Genomic DNA, 23942 nt, shown 5'->3' with positions numbered 1-23942 from the left:
AACTACCCCAGAAAGTTACACAGGAAAATAAAATAGAAGATCGTAGTAAAATTACTTTTTCATCAAGTGACTATAATGGATTAAAAAATCTCTAAAACATTGAAGAGAACAGAACTTTTGCAAATCAAATAAGGATCTGAGCTAGTTATAATCAAATAACTGAATTATAAAATAACAAAGGGACACGATGACTCAGCAGTTAAAGATGCTGAGCTCATCAGCTGGAAAACTATGTTCGAGACCCAAATGCTGCATGACAGGGTTCCCACCCTTGTCTCAGCAATTTGAAAACAAGCAAATGTGAATAGATAAATAGGCACCATTTTGGTAGGAAGGTAGCACCATTCCATGCACCTCAGCATATAGTCATGCTGGCCACATGACCATGGAAATGGACAGTGCTGGTTTCCTCAGCTACGAAATTGAGATGAGCACTGCCCCTTAGAGTCGGGCATGACTGAAAGTGGAAACCTTTAGCTTTACAATAAAATGGAAGGCTTGCCTTTATAAATCTTAATCCACTAGATTTCTGCATATAAAATTGTTTTTATTATACAATATAATCTTAATAATATTCAGCAACACTTGCATTACAAAAGCAATGGCAAATACAAAAAAAAAAAAAAAGCCTGAATGCCAGTATCTGAATACAGCTGTGGACAAAAAGCATGCATGCTAAATTGTTTTTGTACCTTTTACTTTATCCAGCAAATTTGAGGCGACTTCTGCAAGAGCAATGCATATATTCTGAGATGCAACCCTGGAAATAAAGTAAGTAAAAATTTAGCTTAGAATGATGGAAATAATACTGATTATCAAAGTCTCAATTGGCAATATAAAAGTAAGACAGTATTGTAAAGCAAATACATTTGCATTATTATAACAGGTTATCAGTAATACTGAGGTATTACTCAGGAACTTCTCAATGCATTCATTCATTTCACTATTATACTTGCACTAATTATCAGTTATTACATATTTTGTGTTTATTGTCTAGGTTTTTATAATAATAAAGATTAAAATTTGAGCCTATGTTCTATAGTTATACATAGCTTATTTCAAAAGGTTAAGTTCTAGATCAGAAGTGTCAAACTTGCATCGGACATGACATATTGTGACTTTTTCTCCCTTTGCTAAACCAGGCATGGGCATAGCCAGTGTGTGATGCATCCAGCCTGCGGGCTACAAGTTTGACATCCCTGTTCTAGATGAACAGCGAAGCTGTTGCAGTTTATGTTTATGTTGAACATCAGAACTTTGAACATTAATTTTTTAATATTAATTTTTCCAATTAATATTATTGTAAATTGTTACATTTTCATGAAATTTAATAGGTAACTTCTTCAATATTAGAAAATACCTTTAGAGGAGACACAATTGCATACCTTTTTTGAATAAAGGTTACTTCTGTCAGCCCTTTTAGATAGGCAAAATCAGAAAATGGAAAACTCAAAAAAATATTGGAACGCTATTGATATAATCTATGAAAACGGAACTTTAAAATCCTGTCAACGTTTTTTCTTCCTTCCTTTTTATACCAAAGAGAGTTAAGGCCTGATATTCCTGAGTTTCTCACATTTTCCTAGGCTAAGCTTATGTTTTAGTAACAGTTACAGCATATTGTCTTCAAGGTGACGGCTATATTGTTCTACAGCTTCTTAGCAATTTCTATAGAAGTGCAAGTAAAATATATATTATAATTTGTTTTGCAGATTAATGCAGATACGTATGACTGGACATCGGTTCTGATTTCAACGCAACCAAGGATCACTTGTATTGGTACTTTAACAACTCCATCAATCCTTAGTTTGGTCACCAAGAACCGCAAAACTGCTGTCCACGTGGACTGGTGCTGACGCTTCTCGTCCATCTGCCAGGGCCTCTCCATCTAAACCTAGAGACATGGCCACAAATGGAACAAAAGTAGCTGATGGGCAAATCTCCACAGAACTCAGTGATGCCTCAATTAGTAATGATAAGCCGAAGACTCTAGTAGTGAAGGTGCAGAAGAAAAAAGGAGACATTCCAGACAGAGATGTCTGGAAGGGAAAATTTGATTTTCTTATGTCTTGTGTTGGCTATGCAATTGGTTTGGGGAATGTGTGGCGGTTCCCATACCTATGTGGGAAAAATGGAGGAGGTACATATTTAACTTATTTGTGCTGACTATATTTGATTAGAATTCAAAGCCTTCTTTGATGAATATAGACAAGGGACACATGATTAATATAATAAATCTTAACCTAAGTATCAAAATCTATGACAGGATTTTTAGCAAAACCAGCCAAATAATTTTTACCCTTGAAATGCTACTGCAGTTGTTGTAATCCCCTCATTATCTTGTTCCTAACAGGTGATTGTTTCATTTCTCCTATTTGCAAAAGTATTTGGGAAGATTGGCTTGCAGAACTTGTGGCCCTTCCTGGAGAACAAGCCTTTTGAAAACTCATGTCCTTGTCACCTCTTTTATCAATTAATACAGTATCCTCTCTTGGGGCTACAGTTGATATAAAATACTGATGGGGCAGAGCTAATGCAGGCATATAACACTGGTATTGTGACTTTTGCAATGGTTAATCAATTGATTTCCGGGTACTATTCAGAATTGGATAAGCCCATGATGGCATGAGAATCAGGTACTGCATCAGCTGTCTGGTTCCAACTTTTGTATAGTGATGCTGAAAGAGTACCTGCCATAGAGAAGACTTGGAAGGGTAGAAACCAGTGCATTTTAATAGTAGCCTTAATTTCATGGCCTTCTCTCTTGCTGTTTAAAACAGCCTTGAAAATGGTTCTATCTAAAGGAGCTTTTAACAGCTGAGAATGTCTCTAACATAGTAATGCCTGTAATGATATATTGCCTTTATTAGTTTGTTATATTAGTTTTTATCTTGTAAATACTTATGAATCCTAAGTGAGCATGGCAGTGGAAAAATGCAATAAACCAATCACCTATACTGCACCTTGGAACAAATTTACATTTACAAACAATAATGTATTTGAATTATTATCTAAGTTTACATCTTTTGGAGGGGAATAGAAACAATACCACCAGTAATCAAAATAACAGTAGCTGTATAATAATAGATTTTTTTTACTCTTTGTCTTCCATATCATGAGGACTACTGGGTTTGTTTCATATAATGATATATAATTATCATGAACAGCAGCTAATTTGTGTCTTGTTTATTCTGGAAGCATCTGTTATAGTCTTTTACCAGAAAGCAAAACTAGCCTGGCAGAACTGATTTCTGAAAATTAGAAATTGTGTAGCTTGGAGGGCCAGGAGTATAAATATGAGAAAAGCAGTGTCCTTGTGACTGCTAACTACTCTTGTTTTAAAATTTGCTCCACTGTTCCGCATTGAATAAAAACAGGAAAGGAATATACAAGATTTCTCTATTACACATTTAATTTGAAAAATAAGTGTTCTGTAGGGGGAAGTTGTATCGAAAAATGTCTACCACAATCATATTATCATTTCTAAAGCTAAAGTATATACTCCCAAACAGTGCCTCACATACAAAAAAATGCAATGGATCTAGAAAAGGCTTACTTTGGTTGCAAGATGCACAAAATAAAAATAAAAGAAATGACTTCTCACATTCCATAACTAAATGGGAAAAGAGAACAATCCAAATTGTACAAGCAATATTTTTATCTGCATTTAATGTTAATGTTCCTTTCCTAATTTTTCTGCCTAGTATTTTTCATTCTTAGGAACCATTTTGTATCATTTCAGGGGCATTCCTGATTCCTTATTTCCTTACTTTAATTTTCGCGGGAGTTCCCCTGTTTCTTTTGGAATGCTCGCTTGGCCAGTTCACATCCATTGGAGGTCTTGGAGTCTGGAAGCTTGCACCAATGTTCAAAGGTATAATTTTGTTTTATATGCATTCCTATTAACTCTGAAATGGTCTTGCATATATTGGGAATACCAGCTGTCATTGGAAGGAAAAAACACATATTCTGAAACCCTTTAATAGGCTGCAGAAATTCAGCTGAATTTCTTCCCCTCAGGAAGGGAAGCATTTTGGTATTTCAAGATTTCAAAATAGTTTTCAGCTCCATTGCTGCAGGCTGGTTAAAGATTTCCCCTCCATTACAATATTTGAGGAAAAAATGGCTGGCTGCCAGGAGGATTTCAACTCCATATGAATTTCACATTCCTGGAAGGCAGCTTTTTCACTCTGCTTAATGACCCAAGAATTTGACTAATGACTGAAACAAGAAGTGTGGGAATTATGGTAATTAAGCAAAGTAGTGCCTTGGACATCTTACTTAATGACTACTTCACTGACTGACCAAGTTGAAGACTATTTAGACTATTTATCTAGACTAGAGATTTTTTTTTGCTTTTTTTCACCTGTTATATGTTATTTGGCTTGTTCATGCAAGTGTCACTGTGAAAAAAAAGTCAGACTAAGATTAAATATGAACAAGACAGAACCAATGGCAACAGATATAACAGCCAGCCTTAGAATTAACAATGATGTTTGTTTATTTGTTTGTTTGTTTGTTTATAAAATGTATTTCCACCCCTATTATATCCAACAACTCTGGACAGCCTACAACACAAAAGTTAGTGAAGTGATGGATAATGTCTGCATTTTAGGATTGACTATCAACAGAAAAAGAATCAGCAGAAATTGGCACTTGGTAGAGTAACCACGAAAGCCTTGGTAAAAATATTCAGCTATTGGGATGTACCTATAGCTACATCTGATATTATGCAGGCATTAATTTTCCCTTGACACTCCATAGAAGTGAAAATTGGACTTGAAGAAGCAAGTCAGAAAGAGCATTGATGCCTTTGAACCTTATGTTCTTACCTGAAGTGCAAAGGACAAAGCTAAAATTATCACATTTCAGATGCATTATGACAGTAGTTCTCAACCTTTTCTTCACCACAGAACCCCTTTGAATAACTTTTGTGGCCATGGACCATAGCCATGGACCACCAAGACTTAACACAAGATTTAAAGCACTAGACTGCATCAAGCCTTTATGGACCCCCTGTGATGACATTATCTGCAGACCACAGGTTGACAACCACTGCATTTTGAAAAGACCTAGCTCTCTGGAGATAACTTTAATTCTGGGAAAGATGGGAGGAAAGAGAAGAAGACAACCAAGAATAAGATGGATAGACACAGTTGCAGCAGAACCATTAGAGGACCCAAAGGATTATGCTAGGGACATACCTTCTGGAGAAAATCAAGTTGATAGCACATAATCAATCAGAAAAGAGGACTTCAATATAGTCTTTACCCAAGAATCTCTAATCATTCTTTCAGAACAACAAATTATTTCCTTTCATTTCTGGTAGTTTATAATATTCTGTCTTCTCTTTTTTTAAACCTCCAACCAGATTTCTGCCACTTTCGTACAATTACAGAATGTCATTTAATAAATATTCATTCCCTCTTATTCTCTTCAGTACATATACTTTCAGTTAATTTATCTAGTTATTTTTGACTCTTTGAACACAATCAGAAGGTGGAGTTTAATATTAAGATGGTTTGGAATGATAGTCTGGATCTTGCTCTGTTAAGAGTGGCTATAATATTCAATCTTGGTAGAAGAAGGAAGTATTTTATCTTATTTGAAGCAAAGTCTTGTAAAAAATTTTTAATAGCCTTATGCTCCACTATTAATAATGAATAAATAAATAAACAAAACAGTGATCTGCCAATTTCTCCTACAGGTGTGGGATTAGCTGCTGCTGTTCTGTCCTTCTGGCTTAACATTTACTACATTGTGATTATTTCCTGGGCCATATATTACTTATATAACTCTTTTACTACAGTAAGTGACCTTTCTTTTTTTATTTTAAAAATAGCTGTTTAAAAACAGCTTGGTCTGATTCATACTGCCTTAAGGTATGATTTAGATCTGAGAATTATATTTCTATCCAGTTTAAACTTGTATATTTCATTGTTTTAAGCTAGATTTCATCAAATAATGTTAATTGCCATGAATCAGTCCAGATGATTTTATTTGTCTTACTAATAATATGTATATCTACAAAAAGAAGAGAAGCTATAATAAAGCACTACCTACGAATGGCAATCAGCCAGATAGAAGCTAATAAAATAGTTATTAAAATACTCACAGAGCCAGCCAATATTAGAGCAGCTTTTAAAATGGGATGGCTAAGTGGAAAATAAGCTTCTCAGTGTAACAACTATCTATGGTATGCAAGCAGGATACCAGTTTATATTTTTAACACAGAGAGAGGCACACACACACACACACACACACACTTTTGTGCAATGTACTACCACATCCTCATCTGCTCTTAGTCTGAAAGTAATGCTACTGTATTTATTCATTCATTTATGTAGTGTCCCAGTGACACTGAAATTTGCTTTCGGCTGCTTATGAGCAACCAAAGAAAAATTGGCATCTAACTTTTACCCTTTTGCTCATGCTAACCTTTCCTGCTGGAAAAGTGAGGGGTAATACATTGCCCAAGGACATCTACCGTGTTTCTCATATAATAAGGCCGGGTCTTATTTTTTTGAGCCCGAAAAATGGCTAGGCCGTCTTTTCGGGGTGACTTAATTCCCCCCTTGCATGTTTGGGCGGGCGGGCAGCGACAGCTTGGATGTTGACCTCGGCGTTGGTGGGGCACTTCGTATCGGGGTCAATGCAGGCAGCACCATATCCGGTGTGCAACAAAAGTACTTTCTAATGGCAAGCGCCCCACCATTCCCCCATTTCGCATGTTTTAATATAGGCCTTAATTTTGGGGGAGGGGCTTAATTTCATTTCATGCCTATAAAACATGCTGGGACTTCCTATTGGGGGAGGCCGTATTGTTGGAGAAACAGGGTAGTAAGTCATTTGCTGAGCTGAAATTTGATTAATCCATCATTTTGGGGCCCATACAGAATTGAAAGATATTTTCCTCTTTACAAAGAAGAGTAAGATCAATTTAAATATATTTTGGTGGCTTAATCATAGCTAAGTTGTAACAAAATAGTTTGAAATATATATGTTTTAGAAATTATTAGAATAATAGACATTTTCCACTTTCTCTCTTCAGTGAATTTATTGCAAAACTGTATTTGTGCACACGAAAAGTAGGATGTACCAAACTCTTAGGATAAATAGGAGCTATGCTATTTAGTTATCCATTCATTCAATTTGTATGGACACCCATATCAAATCTACATGGGTAACAATATTTAAAAGCAATCACAAATCAATTGTAAAAAAATATAAATACTGATAGAAGAGAATATTTGTAGCTCAGGATTAAACTGTGGGGTTCTTCATGCTCTCTGAGCTTGATGGTTTTCTTGCAGACATAAAGATGTCTACATACCATTCAAAATATTCAAAAAAAGAACAAAAAGACCAAAATATCTCTTCACCACCCATCAACTCCCAGACAAGCAAAGATTAACACCAAGATTAGCACTAGACCAACAATCAAGAAGTAAACAATACTGTACCTAAATCAACGAACCACTTGGATTCTAAGAACATTCCACCAACAGTGACAGGGCAAGCCGCTAATATATAAGAATAAAAACAAACCCACTCCCTTCTAGCACTGATGATGTTACTTATTTTGGTTATGAATTATCTGCAAGAAAACCACCCAGCTCAGAGAGCACCAAAACCCCTCACAAAATTATAGATGTTTGTAATTATGTTTTCTTGACTATTGAAAATTCTACCTAATTGATTGAGGGTCCCCAAAATACAGAATAAGGAATAAAATAAAATCTATTTTTTATCTACAGAATCAGTTTATCGTTATACCCAACACACTTACAAAAACTGAAGAAGGTCCCAAACTTTCATTTTGGCACATGTCCATAAATTATTATGTTTTAAAGTAATGGAGGGATTAAGGTTCCAAATAAAAGGATGCCTTTAAATTATGAAATATTGCAAGAGGCAACTGTATAGTTGCACTCTGTTTGGCAAAGAAGGAAGGAAGGAAGGAAGGAAGGAAGGAAGGAAGGAAGGAAGGAAGGAAGGAAGGAAGGAAGGAAGGAAGGAAGGAAGGAAGGAAGGAAGGAAGGAAGGAAGGAAGGATATATACTTTTAGGTAGCCCCAATCTTTCAAATTAATATATGTGAAATGCAATAGGAAATGGGGAGACAGCACAATTATATATTGCAAGTTAGATTATTATAAGCAAATCCCCAAATTGCATGCATTGTTCATATTCTTTATTACTCACTATTTGTATATGTTCAGAAAGGTGCATGTCTAGAATTTAACAACATAATCATGAGCTTTGGGGGGGGGGGAGTTCTAGTTCATAGATGTGGTAGAAAGTGCATTTGCAGCAGCAAAGGGTCTGGACTGAGACCACACAGTTATGAGAGGAGGAGAAGAGGGAAGAGGTTTAGAATAGCCACACTCTAGAATCTCTAAGGATATTTGTAACTTTAATTTGGCAAGATTTTGTCCATTAGATGTAAGCAAATAAATGTTTTAACTTGACTGGATCCTGCTGTCTCATCTTTGGCTTGACCTAACGCTGGTGACATACTGTAAAATGCAGAACATATTACTGTAGTAATTCATCATTTCATCTTGGTCACTATTCTAGAAAAGCAGATAAATCTAATTTATATTGCTCTATCAAACACTGTTTTCATTCTTCTGTTCCAATTCTCTCTGTTTTTTAAATCAGACTCTTCCATGGAGTCACTGTGATAATCCCTGGAACACAAACCAGTGTTTCTCCAACTACAGCATAGTAAATAACACCAACATGACAAGTGCTGTTGTGGAATTTTGGGAGTAAGTTAAGAAGTCTACACCTTTTTACTTTCTATGAATGTCCATTGTCACTTTCCCAAAATCAAATAGAATATAAATTTTTACATATTTGTTTTCTGCTTTTAGGCGGAACATGCACCAAATGACAGATGGTCTGGAAAAACCAGGCCAGATTCGATGGCCATTAGCAATTACTCTGGCAATTGCCTGGGTTTTAGTATATTTCTGTATCTGGAAAGGAGTAGGCTGGACTGGAAAGGTAAGGGAATATATAACCATGCATTGCAGACTGAATCAACACAGTATTGTGAAAAATAGAGATACGGGTTCTCTTGAAGGGACATCCCTTCAAGAGATTTACATTGTATTTTAAATGCTGTACTATTTTTTATATTTATTTTTCACCTATACATTAATTATTACATATAGTTGTGTTTATCACTGTATAAATTGTATTGTGCAAGGTGATACTATCAATATTATTGGAGATACTTAAAATAGTAGTGTATCTTTCACATATTTCAAGTCAGCAAACTAAGAACATTACGTATTGTATTTGTTAAATCCAATTTTAAATTAACTGAGAGAGAGCTTAGCATAACAATTACTTTCAAGTTATCCTCTTATTCTTTACAATAGGTAGTATATTTCTCTGCCACATATCCATACATCATGTTACTTATCTTGTTCTTCCGTGGAGTAACATTACCTGGAGCAAAAGATGGCATTTTATTCTATGTAACTCCTAAGTTTGAGAAGCTTTCAGACTCTGAGGTAAGTGGTCCCACAAATAATTTTGTTGTAGTTGATATTACTGACAATCCCATGGTTATTTTTCCCACTGAATTCATTATTGACATTCTTTCTAATTTTGAATTACAATATAACTTACTATCCTAATCTTATTGGAATGGCTTTATAATTCTTCATTAGGTCTGGCTGGATGCTGCCACACAGATCTTTTTTTCCTATGGTTTGGGTCTTGGCTCACTGATTGCCCTTGGAAGTTACAACACATTCAACAACAATATTTACAGGTAAAACAGTTACCATTATGCGCTAGCCTTGTATGCTAGATATTACAGTTATAGGAAATTTATCCAATTCATAGAGTTGCTTTTTAATGGAAAAGACTACAATAAAACTTATACAAGCATACATTGTAGGGTTATGCAGATTTTTAAAGGGACCAGTTGAGGGAGATTCACCCCTCCAGTTCTTCAACAAGTTGGACTAATTCAAGTCAGTGAAACCTTTTATCACATCGAATCATTGTGATACATCTTCACCTGTCAAACATTTTATCAGTGCAAGATCCCTGCAACTTGCATATCCCTATTAGAAAAATAATCATCCAGTATCATACCTATAGGTAATCTTCCCTACCAGAAGGAATATAAATAAAATATCTGGTTTTTGAAACGATACTATCCATCCATCCCTCTCTCTCTTTTCTCACAGGGATTCCATCATAGTGTGCTGCATAAACTCTTGCACAAGCATGTTTGCTGGTTTTGTTATTTTCTCCATTGTTGGATTTATGTCTTATGTAACTAAACGGCCTATTGAAGAGGTTGCAAAATCAGGTATGTTATTCCTTATTCTGTGTTATTGTTTTAGTGGTAAAAAAAAAGACTACCACTGAAAATTTCTAAAGTTTGCTAAGTTCTTCCAAGAGTCTACTGTTCAACCTGGGTTTGTCTAATCAGGTAACATTAAACTAGCTGACTGTTTAAATGTGGAAACAACAAAATGGACAGGCAGAATCCTAATCTTAAAACTCTACTAAATTGGATAGTAGTGCATCCCAAATTTACTTCAAAATATCCCTTAGATCAGAATCTTTTCTTTGAATACTTCCTTCTACAGGAACTGTTTTGCTATTCTATACAAGAGAAATACTGTCTGATAGCTGACTGGAGTTAGAAGAATGAAGACTCAGACTATGAGCAACTATGTGTTTTTTTTATTGGTAACTAGGGCCATTTTTATCTGCATAAGTGAAACATCAATACCAGTTGCATGCTTAGCAAAATACACATTTCATACTGACATGTGGCACTCTGGCTATCTAACTCCAGAGACCTGAAAGCAAAATGTCAATCAATCATTCAGTAGGGATTCAAGGACCAACTGGGAAATAATAACACATCTCAGGAAGCATATTGTTGAGAGTTGGGCAGCATACAAACTTAATACATAATTAATATAGGATGGTAGATATAACTTTGCCCCTTATATGGACCGCAGATAAAGGAGCTAGAAGGGATTTGTCTGCGTCCACTATCCAAAACAGTCAGCTTCTACCAACTGTTAACCTAGGACTTGACAGCTCTAAAGCAGCATACACTAATCCAGTGTTTCTCAACCTTGGCAACTTGGAGATATGGGGACTTCAACTCCAATAATTCTCCACACAACATGCTCCAGCCAGAATACTCTAACTTCATCTATTAGCCTGGTGTCCACTATTATTCAACAGTAATATGTAGAAGAGAAGAGTCATTTATCATTAACTGTAAGTTACATAATGACTTACCAGTTGGCTTAAACCAGTGGTCTCCGTCCTTAGCTTCCCTTACATCACATTTCTTTTTTTTCATATGCCTTATTATCTTTTTGTAAAAAAAATATGGAGTATCTTTTTACCAAATTATGGGAATTATTAGGAGAGATAAAACTAAAATAAATCAAATTAATAAGTGATACAAAGCCATGCACCAAATAGCAGAGTTACTCTTGGAAATTACACCAGTTACAGTTCTGGGTGTAAATGTAGGTCCTAAAAAAGTTTTCCAAAGTTTTAACCGCTTTTAATATGTAGCTGTCATACCCAGGCCCCTGAGATCATGGAAAATGTGCAACAGTTCATGGGCTGTAGTGGGAAGAACACTGGTTATTTAATATTATCATAGGAAACTTTAGGTTTCTAATGGAAAGGAACTTCTTAAAGTGGAAAATTAGAAGCCAATATGGTAATGGTACACTGCACTATAGCATTAATATTTAACATGTTATTTATTGAATGGTAAAACTCTTTAGTGACCCCCTATAATAAACTTTATTTTGGTTAATTATGATATTGTAGCAATTGTAATACTTATAAATATTATGTAATGGAAATACAGTATTAGATGGCATCTTGCCAACTAAAACTGAACCATGAATTTTGTATTAAATGTATATTTAAGTGATAAAAGTGTTAGGTATTCGCAGATACATATAAAATTTATGTTTGAAAAAGCTCATAAAAATGAACATTTTCCATAAATTCAGTCAGGAATGAAACGGCTCAAGACAAACATAATGCGGAAGTGGGATCTCTCATCTGTCTCTGATTGCCAAAATTTAATTGTATATCAAGTTTAATGCAGATGGAATATGGATTAATGTAGTCAAACAATAGTTTAGAAATGGATGGAATATATGCAATAGATTAAACTGCAGAGTATTTTTAATAAATATTTAATAAATGATTTGGTTCACATAATGCTAAATTATAATTTTATTTTGATTTATTTATTAAATGTATATGTCGCCTAGCTACTAAAAAAGTAACTGATGATAATGAATGAGAATGCATCAATCTTAGCAAAAACAATAACTTTTTTGGCTTGGCAATTCTAGTGATAGATGATTGATTGCAGACTTTAGATTCCCTGAGGAATGTCTGCTCTTCAAATTAGACAATACTGAAATAGATCGATGAAAATTTTGATTTGTTATAAAGTAGTTTTGTGGGTTGATATGAAACAACTTCATAGAATAGAATATTGTAAATACTATTTCCAGAGTGCTTTTTCCAAAAGGTAACTGGATTTTTTTGGTTTTTGGTTTGCAAACATTTTACTTCTCATCCAAGAAGCTTATTCAGGTCCTTTTGGAAAAAGCACCTTTGGGACAACCATGACCTGGATGATTGAAAATCTCCATAGATAGTTACTGTATTGTTGTTACTATGTGAACCTTTGAAACTTTTAAAAATGAGCTCTGTAACATTAACTGTATTCTACTTTTGTTTACACTTTAATTTGCGTATCATTAGTCACTTATTTCAGTTCTAATCAATAAATTTATCATTATATTTTTAAATATATTAAAAAGAATAATAATGTCAATAAGCTTGTATTGCAAAAGAGAACTTCAAAGACAATGCATTTTTACCTCCATTACTAGGTCCAGGACTTGCATTTTTAGCTTATCCAGAAGCTGTAACACAACTTCCCATCTCTCCATTGTGGGCAATACTGTTCTTTTCTATGTTGCTTATGCTTGGAATTGACAGTCAGGTAACACAGATGCAATATTCTTTTTCTTCTTTATTATTATTATTCATGGGTCCATTGTATATACTCCATCTCATGTAATTATTTCTGGGGAATTTATATGACATTTCAAGTAGGACAACCTTTGGCTTAGAGACTACGGTTAGCCTGAGAATGGGTGCAGGTGTTCACATTAATGAGAAGTTTAAGAGGCCATTTTCAACATAATCAACACATGCAGTACAACCTACCATCACAAAAGAGCAGCTTCTGCCTCTTTATTAGAAAATTCTGAGAAAATAGAGAACCTTCTGAGAACTTTCTTGTACCTTTAATTTGAGAGACTTGCTCAGAGAATTAATTACAGAGAAATTAACTCTTTTTGTCTATATTCCTACAAGACAAGCTGATATGGAACTTCTCACAAAAAAATCCAAAATGGGGTGAACTGTAGAGTCTCTTGTGAGAATGTTACTATGTCATGGCTCCATACCTACAGTTTTCATCTGCTAAAGCGGCAGTCCCCAACCTTTCCAGTTTGGTGTACCGGCAGAAGGGGAGGAGAAGAGAGTGGATGGTCCCATGTGAGCGGCAGGTGCACACATTTGCATTCACAGCTCCGTTTGCATAAGTGGCACCATGGCCCAGGAATTGTGCTAAACCATTAAGAAAAAAATGGTCCCATTACAAAAATATTATCTTCCTCTGGTTTGAAATGACAAATTCAAAACATACACAGACATTATATAATAAATAAAATTTGAACTGAATACCTTCTTAAATAATTCAGTGGGCATGCAGATGTGAAAAAAATAATTGCCATTTTTCTAAACAGTTTCTCTCACTATAGAATTTTTACAAGCAAAAATTCAGTTGTTCCAAGATTGTAAACAATCCCTACCACTACAACCCAAACAAGACCATCTTCTTTCCAAAATCACTTCTTTCACAGCATCTGAGCATTTTCTTGCTGATGTTTCATGAATGGTGCAATAGTTGAATAATAGAATAGTTGGTTGAGTTAGATGGCTATATAAATGTTATAAATAAATAAATAATATCTTTAAGGTCTGAGTAATGATAGTGCAGCTGTTGGCTTCCTTGAAAGTCAGTGAAAATGAAAAGTAGGTTCAACTAGAACAGGGGTGTCAAACTTGCATCGTCATGGCGTTGTCACATGACATATCGGGACTTTTTGCCCTTCGCTAAACTGGACGTGGGCATAGCCAGTGTGAGACACATCTGGCCCACGGGCAATGAGTTTGACAGCCCTGAGCTAGAACAAGAAAACAAAAGAGGAATTCTATTATAGGTGGCCCCGTTTGCTTGTTCTTGGCCTTCTCTTATATATTGCAATTGTTAAACCGCCAGGAAGAATTCAAATTAGGTTGTTTCATAAAAACTGCTTATATAAGTACAAAATTAAATGTGGCAGTTTTTTACTTAGACAGTGAAACTGATCAGAGGATTAAGGTTGTAGTCTTTTATTAATATTCAAATAAAACTTTTATTAAAAATCAATACAAACTACAGAATAAAAATTACCACACTGCCAAGAGACATTACCAGTAGAAATAGCATGTCTCATATCCCAGATTAGAATTACATCCTTATTTTTTCTACCAGCTACATGTTAATGTATGTATAAAAATTACCCCATAAATAAACTTCTTTAAAAAATTTATTAGAAAAATACTTTATTAAACACATTTACACAATTAAAATAGAACAATACATTCCGCTTATTGCAACGTGAGTTGAGTTGACATCTCAAGTTATATAGAATGCATACTCATTCACCGTTGTTACAGTGATATATAACACAGATTTTCATCCAATTGATATATTACAAACGTACACCTAATTGCAAGGAATATTATTAACTTTCACCATACCTTCTTATTTATCTTTCTTTTGTTCATTTCATGTCTTCATTCCAACCAACTTCTAAATGGTTTGAAAACATTCTTATGCTACTTATGAAATAGTCAACATTCATTTTAGGAGAAACAGGTTAATTGATCAGCTGCAGCACTACAAAATCTATCAGACTGCACCACTGAAAAGCTTTCCTAATGTCATCCCAAATTGGGGGGTGGGGGGATAAGGTGAATGGATATATACCTATTTTTTGTTGATTTGTGTGTAACTTCTATTCCCATTTTAGTTCTGTACTGTTGAAGGATTCATAACAGCACTAGTGGATGAATTTCCAAAACTGTTACGCAATCGAAGAGAAATTTTCATTGCTCTTGTGTGCGTTGTGTCATACCTAATAGGACTGTCTAATATTACTCAGGTAAGTCATATTTGGGGGATTGTCTGTCACAAATTTGATACACTTGCATTTTCTTCTCTGAGTGAAGAATTAAGAGTTTCATCTATGTTTTTATATGAAAATTTTACAACAGAAATCAGAACTAAACAGAAGAGTAGTTGATAAATGGGTGAAATAAGCAAGACTTTTCAATCCTCAGAGGTATACTGTAGAAAAGTCCTTGAAGCCTGCAAAGGTGTTTCCTCAGAATATAGATATACTGTGGCAATATAGACCTTGGGCCAGCCCAGAGTTTGCTAATAGGAGATATTTCAGCTTTTAATATTATCTAAAGAATTTCAGATTAGCACAGTGTGGTTTGTTACAGTACAATTAAACATGTTTTATTCAAGCTATACATGTTTCTCAAAGAAAATCCTATTAATCACACTAGGAAACAGGATTGCAGCAAAAATATAATCTTTCCATTATTAGCCAATAATCTCGGCTAGAAGAATCACATAAAGACATTATTATTATGAATACTGCCAATACTGCCATTGCTTAGTTTGAGAATAGCATAAAATATCAATTTCTTGTATGTTACATAATCCTAAGTAAATAAAAATAACAATATTTACCTTATTTTCAAAGACAGTTCTGTCTATTTGCTTATATTAAAAGCTAGAATCAAGAATTGGGTGGAGAGGAGAGTGTACTTAGAGAACATTAAGCAACATATAATAAAGTTATGTAGTGGGGAATCAAACAAATAGGTGTACTTGTAAGAGCTTTCTATGAATAATAAATGAATTATTGTAGCCCGTATTACAAAATAACATAAACAGAACCTTAATGAAAAGTTAGCATAAACAAAAGTAGACATGTTAGAAAACAGTTTATAACCTGATTATCTCTTTCCCATTGCAGGGTGGACTCTATGTGTTCAAACTTTTTGACTATTACTCGGCAAGTGGAATGAGTCTTTTATTTCTTGTGTTCTTTGAGTGTATCTCCATATCCTGGTGTTATGGTATGTCATGTTTGGTGTTTCATTCTATTAGAGTTCAAGGCAGTACATAAGAGTTTTCCAGTCATTTTATCCCTCAAACAATCCTATAAACCAGCCTAAATTTTGAGAGAAAAAATGTCTTAAGTCAGTTCAATTTTAGTCTGTTGCCAATGTTGATTTTAATTCTGTGCATCCTCAAACACAACATTGATATTTCCTGCCCAATAGTGGAAATATGTGTAGTGCATCTCTCAGGATGATACCTCATATGTCTAACGAGATGTATGAGACACCACTATTCTGATGGACAAGCAGCAATCCCATCTTACTAGGGTTCAATTTAAGCCTGTTCTTTCTCATTCCATTGAGACTCTCAAAACCTGCAGATGCTAGGAAAGGCTGGCCTGAGGTGACGATGTGAAAGCTGGGTACAATCAGCATATTGATAATACTGAATTCCAAATTGCCAGATGACCTCTCCCAATAATTTTATGTAAATAGGAGAGGGGAGAAAACAAAACCCACAACACCCTGCAAAGGAGTAAATATTGGAGTGATCACTCTTTCCCAACGATCACCTACTGAGGAAGGAATAGAACCATTGCACCAAATGGTGCTAAATCCCCAATTCCTGCAGATGGTTAGGAGGACACCCTTTCAATCATTCAGATCCAATTGCTGCAGTTTAATTTTGTCAAAGGGCTATAACCCAAATGCCAGATAGTTTTCCATGGTCATTCAGAAGTAGAAAATTCACAAACTGCAAAGTTCTCCCCCCCCCCGCCCCCGCAAAAAAATAATATATATTTTCAGGGCATTTCCATAAGGACTTATTAACCAAATTTCATAAATTTTAACATTGCATTTGTTGATATTTCTGTTTTTGTAATATAAATGTATCTTAAGATACATACCAGAAGCTCTGTTTTCTTTAGAGAAACAAAAGATGCATTTGATTTTGCTTACATTCTCTCCAAACAGTATTGTATTTACAGAAAGACTTTAACCTAGATAACAGTTTCTGATGCTACTGCCCCTGAGGAACTTTGTTTCTAGAACACTGGACACAAATTGTTGCTCATACTACTATCTGCTGTAAGAAAAATTAGCTATATATTAGATGTTATTTGGACTGCTACTCTTCACTTCATGTCTCTTTACAAGGCACACATCTCTTCCATTTCACCAGTGTTAGAAACCAATCCTCCCTTCAATCGTGTTCTTTTTAGCAAGATCTTGCTGAAAGGTGCACAGATATCTCCTTGGTAAACATACAACTTACTGTATGGATTACATGGGAACCATTGCTACTATTAGAGTTGTTATCAAGATCCATAATGTATTGAATCAAGCAGATACACACACCTCTTATCAAATACATTCATCACTGAAGACAACTAATATTTATTTATTTTATTTATTTAGGTGTAAACCGCTTTTATGACAATATCCAAGAGATGGTTGGGTACAAGCCCTGCATCTGGTGGAAGCTTTGTTGGTCTTTCTTTACTCCAATCATTGTGGCAGTAAGAAATAAAACTATTGTTTTATCATATGAAAGCTAATAATTTATCTTACCATTTTGCAAAAGTATAGTTTTAAACAAACCTCTTTCTGTAATTTTTTGAATTGTAACTTACAGAACATTCATATTCAAAATAAATTACCTAAAGAAGGGTTTAAGAACACCTCCTTCCTAAAACAATACATTGTACTTCATGATTGAGTGATTAATGTTTACAGCTTTTAGGAAATAATTATGTATTCAACAGAAAAAAGATGACATCTTGATATTCTCCTCTTAAACGGATGAGGATTCATTCATTCACCCTTTAGATATATACCATAAATGTGGAGGAAGAGTTCATCAAATCCCCTAATTATGCAAAGAGAGAAAAATTATCTGTGGCCATTGTTTCTTCTCATAGACTCCAATATTCAATACCATAGCAGGATTTTAGCCGAACTAAGATTTTAAATGAACTAAAAGAAAAACAGGCTATCCTCCTAAAACCCTTGGAACTTCACTAGAGTCAAAAAAGCTCTTTTTTTAGCTTAGATCAGAGATGCCAAACTTGCAGCTCATGGGCCAGATGCATCACACACAGGTCATGCCCAACCCAGCTCCGCAAAGGCAAAAAACACGACATCACATGATGCAATCAAGTTTGACACCCATGGCTTAGATAATAACATATTACTTACTTTATTAGAAATTACTAGAAACATTGTTAAATTTGTTAAAGGACCCAAAAATAGATATAGAGAAAGAAGGTATCTTCATATTTTTCATTTTGTGAACAGATATTAAAAGATGACAATTTTATACAACAAAACAATGTTTGGGAAATATGAGCACAATTTTCTGAGCTGCTATGCTCTGGCTTCCTGTTATAGTGTGTTGATTCTGCACTGTAGAGGTTTGATCCCAGAAAAATCAGAAATCCCATGGTGTATGGTGAATAATGCGAATAGTTCATTGCTGTGTTTAAGGGAAATATTAGAAACATGGAATTTAGGATCTGCAAACCTAATTTTTCTGTTCCTGTTTTTTTCTGCCATCAAATTGGTAAATTCTTCCTTTTTTCCTTTTCCTTGATTCCATCAGTAGAGTGGAGTGGAGTGGAATGGAATGGAATGGAATGGAATAGAATAGAATAGAATAGAATAGAATAGAATAGAATAGAATAGAATAGAATAGAATAGAATAGAATAGAATAGAATTCTTTATTGGCCAAGTGTGATTGGACACACAAGAATTTGTCTTGGTGCATGTGCACTCAGTGTACATAAAAGAAAAGATACATTCATCAAGAATCATAAGTACAACACTTAATAATAATCATAGGGTACAATAAGCAATTAAATCATACTAGGAAATAGCCAATATAAATCGTAAGGATACAAACAACAAAGTTACAGTCATACAGTCACAAGTGATGAGGAGTGATGAGAAGATTAATAGTAATAGTAATGCAGACTTTGTAAATAGTTGGAGACCGTTGAGGGAATTATTTGTTTAGCAGAGTGATGGCAGAGAAAAAACTGTCCTTGTGTCTAATTGTTCTGGTGTGCAGTGTTCTGTAGCATCATTCTGAGGGTAGGAATTGACTGAGTGTTTAGAATAAAGCGAATAATTATTGTGAATATGTCCTATTCTCACCATTTAACTGTTTCAAACAAAACATGGTACTATGTGAACCATTACATCTCTAAATTCTAAATGCAGTTTGCATTCTAATTAATCTTTTGAAACATTTTGCAGGGTGTGTTTATCTTCAGTGCTGTGCAAATGACTCCTCTCACTTTGGGGAATTATGTTTTCCCCCAATGGGGCCAAGGTGTTGGTTGGTTTATGGCTCTCTCTTCTATGGTGCTGATTCCAGGCTACATGGCATATATGTTCCTTACTTTAAAAGGTTCCTTAAAACAGGTAAGCTGTCTTTCACACTATACCTCAAGATTCTAGATTTAGCGGCCACCAACTTCTATTATCTTTTGAATTAGAAAATGTAGTATACCTGTGACAATGTATTTTGGTTAGCTTTTTCTCTTTAACTAAACTTCTGGACAAGTAAAATAATAGTAGTGATAAATATATTTTCTGGGAAATAATAGTCAAGTATATATTTTGTATAAAATTACATTCAGATATATATTCTCTATAAACAGACAAAAGTAATAACTGAGCTCAAAGTATATCACAATATAGAATGACTGTAGATGTTCATTCAGTTCCTTTTCTTAATAATCGACTTCTGAATGCTATCATGCTGAAATTGATTTACAGGTTACTTTTCAATATGTTAAACTAAAACTGTATTCCCATTTTATCCACATAAATACATAGCAGTTGAATGCTCATTTAACTTAGTCTTGCTTCTTCATTTGTTGGGATACCTTCCAGCAGATTATGGCACCATTTCCCCATTTCTTAAGAATCCTACATCTTTACATTCTTTATCCTAATCCATCAAAATCTCATGGCAACTGTCAAACATTTACACAGCCTTTAACTAAACTTCTGGACAAGTAAAATAATAGTAGTTCAGATAGATAGGAAAGGTAGATGAGAATATGCACCAGGAAACTTATTGTTTCAGATCTCTGGATGATCATTGCCCATGATATTTATAAGCAGAGGAAAAAGAATGTGCCACTTTAAGAACTTTCTTACTGCCACACTCTGATGGCAATGCTTTAGATAGGAATAGAATCATCATAATCCAATTCCTCAAATTTCCATCCCATTGAACTGCTCAGCAAAAGATGACATGTCCAAGATTCTAGTCCAAAAGAATCAGCATTATAGCACTTGGCATTTTTCTCATATGAATATCATCAAGCAGATCAATCAAGGCTGTTTCCATGCTGCATATACATGTGGAGCCCAACAGAAATAGATATGGAAAGTTGCCTTACAAGCAAGCTTGAAATGTTTTGTCTAAGAAAATCCTTGTCCAAGAAAACTATTTTTACATATTTTGGAAAAACTTGTTTTCCAAAAATTTAGAGACCAGGTTGTGCTTCCTGAAGAAAAATCACATTACCATCACCTTCAGTGTAAAGAGACATTGATCATTCCCTGGTCCTACCATGCTGATTTTAGTAGTCAGCAATAGAGTTGCAACATTTATTTGTTCACATTTTATGGGGTTTTTGTTTTTGCAAATTGCCAGAGCTATGTAGTCGAATATACATGAAAGTGAAAAAAGGCATAACCAAAATTCACCTCCAAATATCACTCTAAATATTAGCACATTAATGCAACAATTATTCTGATCATATTTAATTTTGTAAAGACTTGAGTTGCTGGTCTGGAAACACTTACTGCTTTATGGCTCCCCCCCTCAAAGAAAATCCAGAGACATCTACAGCAAATTGTTGGTAAAGTATTTTCTTGCTTTATCCATCTGCCTGAGTAAGGAAGTGAAATTGTATAAATGAAATTTAAATATTCAAATTCAAGTAATAAATAATGATGTTGTTGCATTTCTCTTTCCCTGTCTATGTTAGCGTATCCAAGTAATGATTCAACCAAGTGAAGACATTACTCATCCTGAGAATGGACCAGAACAAGCCCAACAGAGTAATTCTGCAAACAAAGAAGCATATATATAAAATCAGTCTTTGAAGTGATTCAAAACTTCCTCTGAGGGCAAATACATAAGCACACACACACATAAACACACAAAAAACCATGGTTGAATATTACCACAAATTTATGTCTGAGAATAAAATAACCTACCTCTAGTGGCACAAAAGACCATCACCACTATATAGGAAGCAATATGGTATGATCAAACCATTTTGTGGGCTTAGGTGTTAACAATGTTTTGTGTTTCTGGCAATCCATAGACTGTTAACATTTTTATTCTCTCTCAGTAAGTGTGGAGTATGTGGAATTTATTAAAAGCACACACTGGTAGACCATTTTTAATCTTTACATTTTAGTGCAACAATTTGAACTTTTGTGCTAGTTTTTATTAATAAATTTCTTACTATTTGATTCCCAAGCTGTTATTTCTTAGAACAGTTAAATTGGAAAGCTGTTTTGTATTCACCAGCAAAGTGTTTTTATGAAAGAAATTTCCAGTGAAACTACTGCCCTAGAAATATTAACTAACTTCATTGTTGGGTTGGTTTTTCTAATTTTCTCCTTACATGGAGCTATGTATTAATCATTCTTATACAACTGCCACAGGCAATACTTCCACTATCTAGTCATATCTTTTGGGCCTCTGGCATTTAATATATTACATTATTTTGTAGTAATATAACTCTCAGAATATTTTCAGTATAAGCATCTTTCAAAGTACTGGATTTTTTTAATAAAACAAAAAAGTGGCAATATGACTACCTATTTCAAACTGTGATGAGTCCCTCTCAAAGGTTGGTCCTATATAAACTGCATACTTTATCTATCATTTACGCCAGGTTTTATTTCATTTTATGTTATATAGTTATACCACTGCTAAGTGCAACATATATACTGAAAAGAACCAAACCAATAGCTTATATATCAAAACACTTCCCATAGAATACAATTTAGGGCTTTAAACTTAGCACTTCTTTAGTTGGTTTGTTGGAGATGTATCATTAATGAAGTTTTTGCTGGGAAGAAAATTGTAAAGCACTCTGAAAAAAGAATTTTAGTTTTTTTAAAAAATATATATTTTATGTATGTATTTTTCATGGTAATGATGGAGACAATGAAATTTTTTTGATGGGCTCTAGCATGCATTTTCCACAGGAGTTTAAAACATTTCTTCCAACATAGAAAACTGCAAAGCTCTGAGAGACCTCAATAACAATTTCTTGTTTGGCAGCTATGGAATAGACAGTGGGGATCATAGGAAAATGGTTTTAAATGACGGATAGAATTGTGCAATGAAACATAATTTTCAGCAAAATCTTGTGCAACATACAGTGTTAGATAGCATACATTTTATGTAGACCTACTGTGTGAACAACATGTTAACTGTGAATGTTGGTTTTTTGTTGTTTTTTGTCTGAAGGTGACAAACATATGTTCTTGCAATAAGGTATTATTCTCAGAATGTCAAGCACATTATTGTAGCAAATATACATACATATATAAATATATATAAATATATATATATATACATGCACACACATTTCAATCTAATAATAAAAGCTTATAAACAAAGTATTGTTTAGTAGGTTCTAAATTGTTTCATACAGTAGATCACATGTAAATTATCAAGAAATCTATACGAAATTAAATGTCTATAGTGAAGTCTCAGATCCAAATATTGTAGATTTTCAGGGTTTAGAAGAAAAATAAAATGTCATATTTTACATGTTTCACATACATTACAAATTCAGACTTCCTCTTTATTGTTTATGTAATCAGGTCCCATGTTGTTCCAAGAAAAATGAAGTATTCAATGTTTGATTGTATAACACTTATAACAGATGTTTGACAGATTTGCTCTAGCAAAAGTCTGCACAAACATATCATATATAGCACAAAAATAGTGTGGTAAAACTACTGTGTGTAAACTGTGAATAGCTGTCACTTTTTGTAGTATTTACCCTTTTAAAAGAAAGAATATATGATCATATATGGTTTTGCAATAATAAATTATTCTCTAAACATCAAGCAAATTTATCTCTATATAAAAATATATGTAATATATACATATTCTAAACTATATATAGAACCTGTTTAAAAGAGATAGAGTACAGTATAATTTAAAAAAATTGCAATGTTCTATGGACCAAATGTACAATATTTATAAATTAAAATGCATTTTAAATGTCTACAAATAGTGTCTTAATTAAAGCACGGTTGTTATGTAACTTTCCAAAAGCTAGAGAAAAAAAATAAAGATTATATTATACATTCTATGATATGGCTTTAATTTTCCTTTTTTCATTAGGCAGGGGATTGTATATGCTTATTTATAGTAGTGTAAAACAAACTTCAATATCAGAAAGACCTTTTACTTCAGGTGTAACAATCAAGAAAAGAAAAACTAGATGAATAAGATTTAATTTACACTGTGATGTTTCCATACTAATCAAAAGGAGCATCTTTCTCCATCCAGAAGACCAAAAGCAAATGAATAAGAAAATGCAGAGAAGGTCATTTATTTCCTACGGGACTGGATCTCCCTGAAGGAATTCATG

General features: G+C 34.0%; 1 protein-coding gene and 1 long non-coding RNA gene across 2 annotated transcripts in view; both read left to right on the top strand.

The window, feature by feature from the left end:
• LOC148132035 (uncharacterized) overlaps positions 1-776 on the top strand; it is a 39524-nt gene extending 38748 nt beyond the window's left edge. The window contains exon 3 of the long non-coding RNA XR_015747527.1: positions 709-776. This is a non-coding gene — a long non-coding RNA (uncharacterized LOC148132035). The remainder of the gene's footprint in view (positions 1-708) is intronic.
• A 942-nt stretch (positions 777-1718) lies between these two features.
• Positions 1719-23660, top strand: SLC6A1 (solute carrier family 6 member 1). Its single transcript, XM_026680559.2, has 14 exons — positions 1719-2140; positions 3743-3874; positions 5708-5808; positions 8664-8773; positions 8879-9011; positions 9392-9526; positions 9686-9789; positions 10214-10338; positions 12929-13041; positions 15185-15316; positions 16205-16307; positions 17712-17812; positions 19552-19719; positions 21303-23660. The coding sequence occupies exons 1-14, from the start codon at positions 1903-1905 to the stop codon at positions 21405-21407; spliced, it is 1800 nt and encodes a 599-aa protein (XP_026536344.1). The 5' UTR covers positions 1719-1902; the 3' UTR covers positions 21408-23660.
• Positions 23661-23942: the final 282 nt, after the last annotated feature.

The sequence above is a fragment of the Notechis scutatus genome, chromosome 2 (genome assembly GCF_049901735.1).
Source record: "Notechis scutatus isolate UNSWTSFEM ecotype Mainland chromosome 2, rNotScu1.2, whole genome shotgun sequence".
Taxonomy (NCBI): domain Eukaryota; kingdom Metazoa; phylum Chordata; class Lepidosauria; order Squamata; family Elapidae; genus Notechis; species Notechis scutatus.
This window is presented reverse-complemented; position numbering and strand designations above follow the sequence as displayed.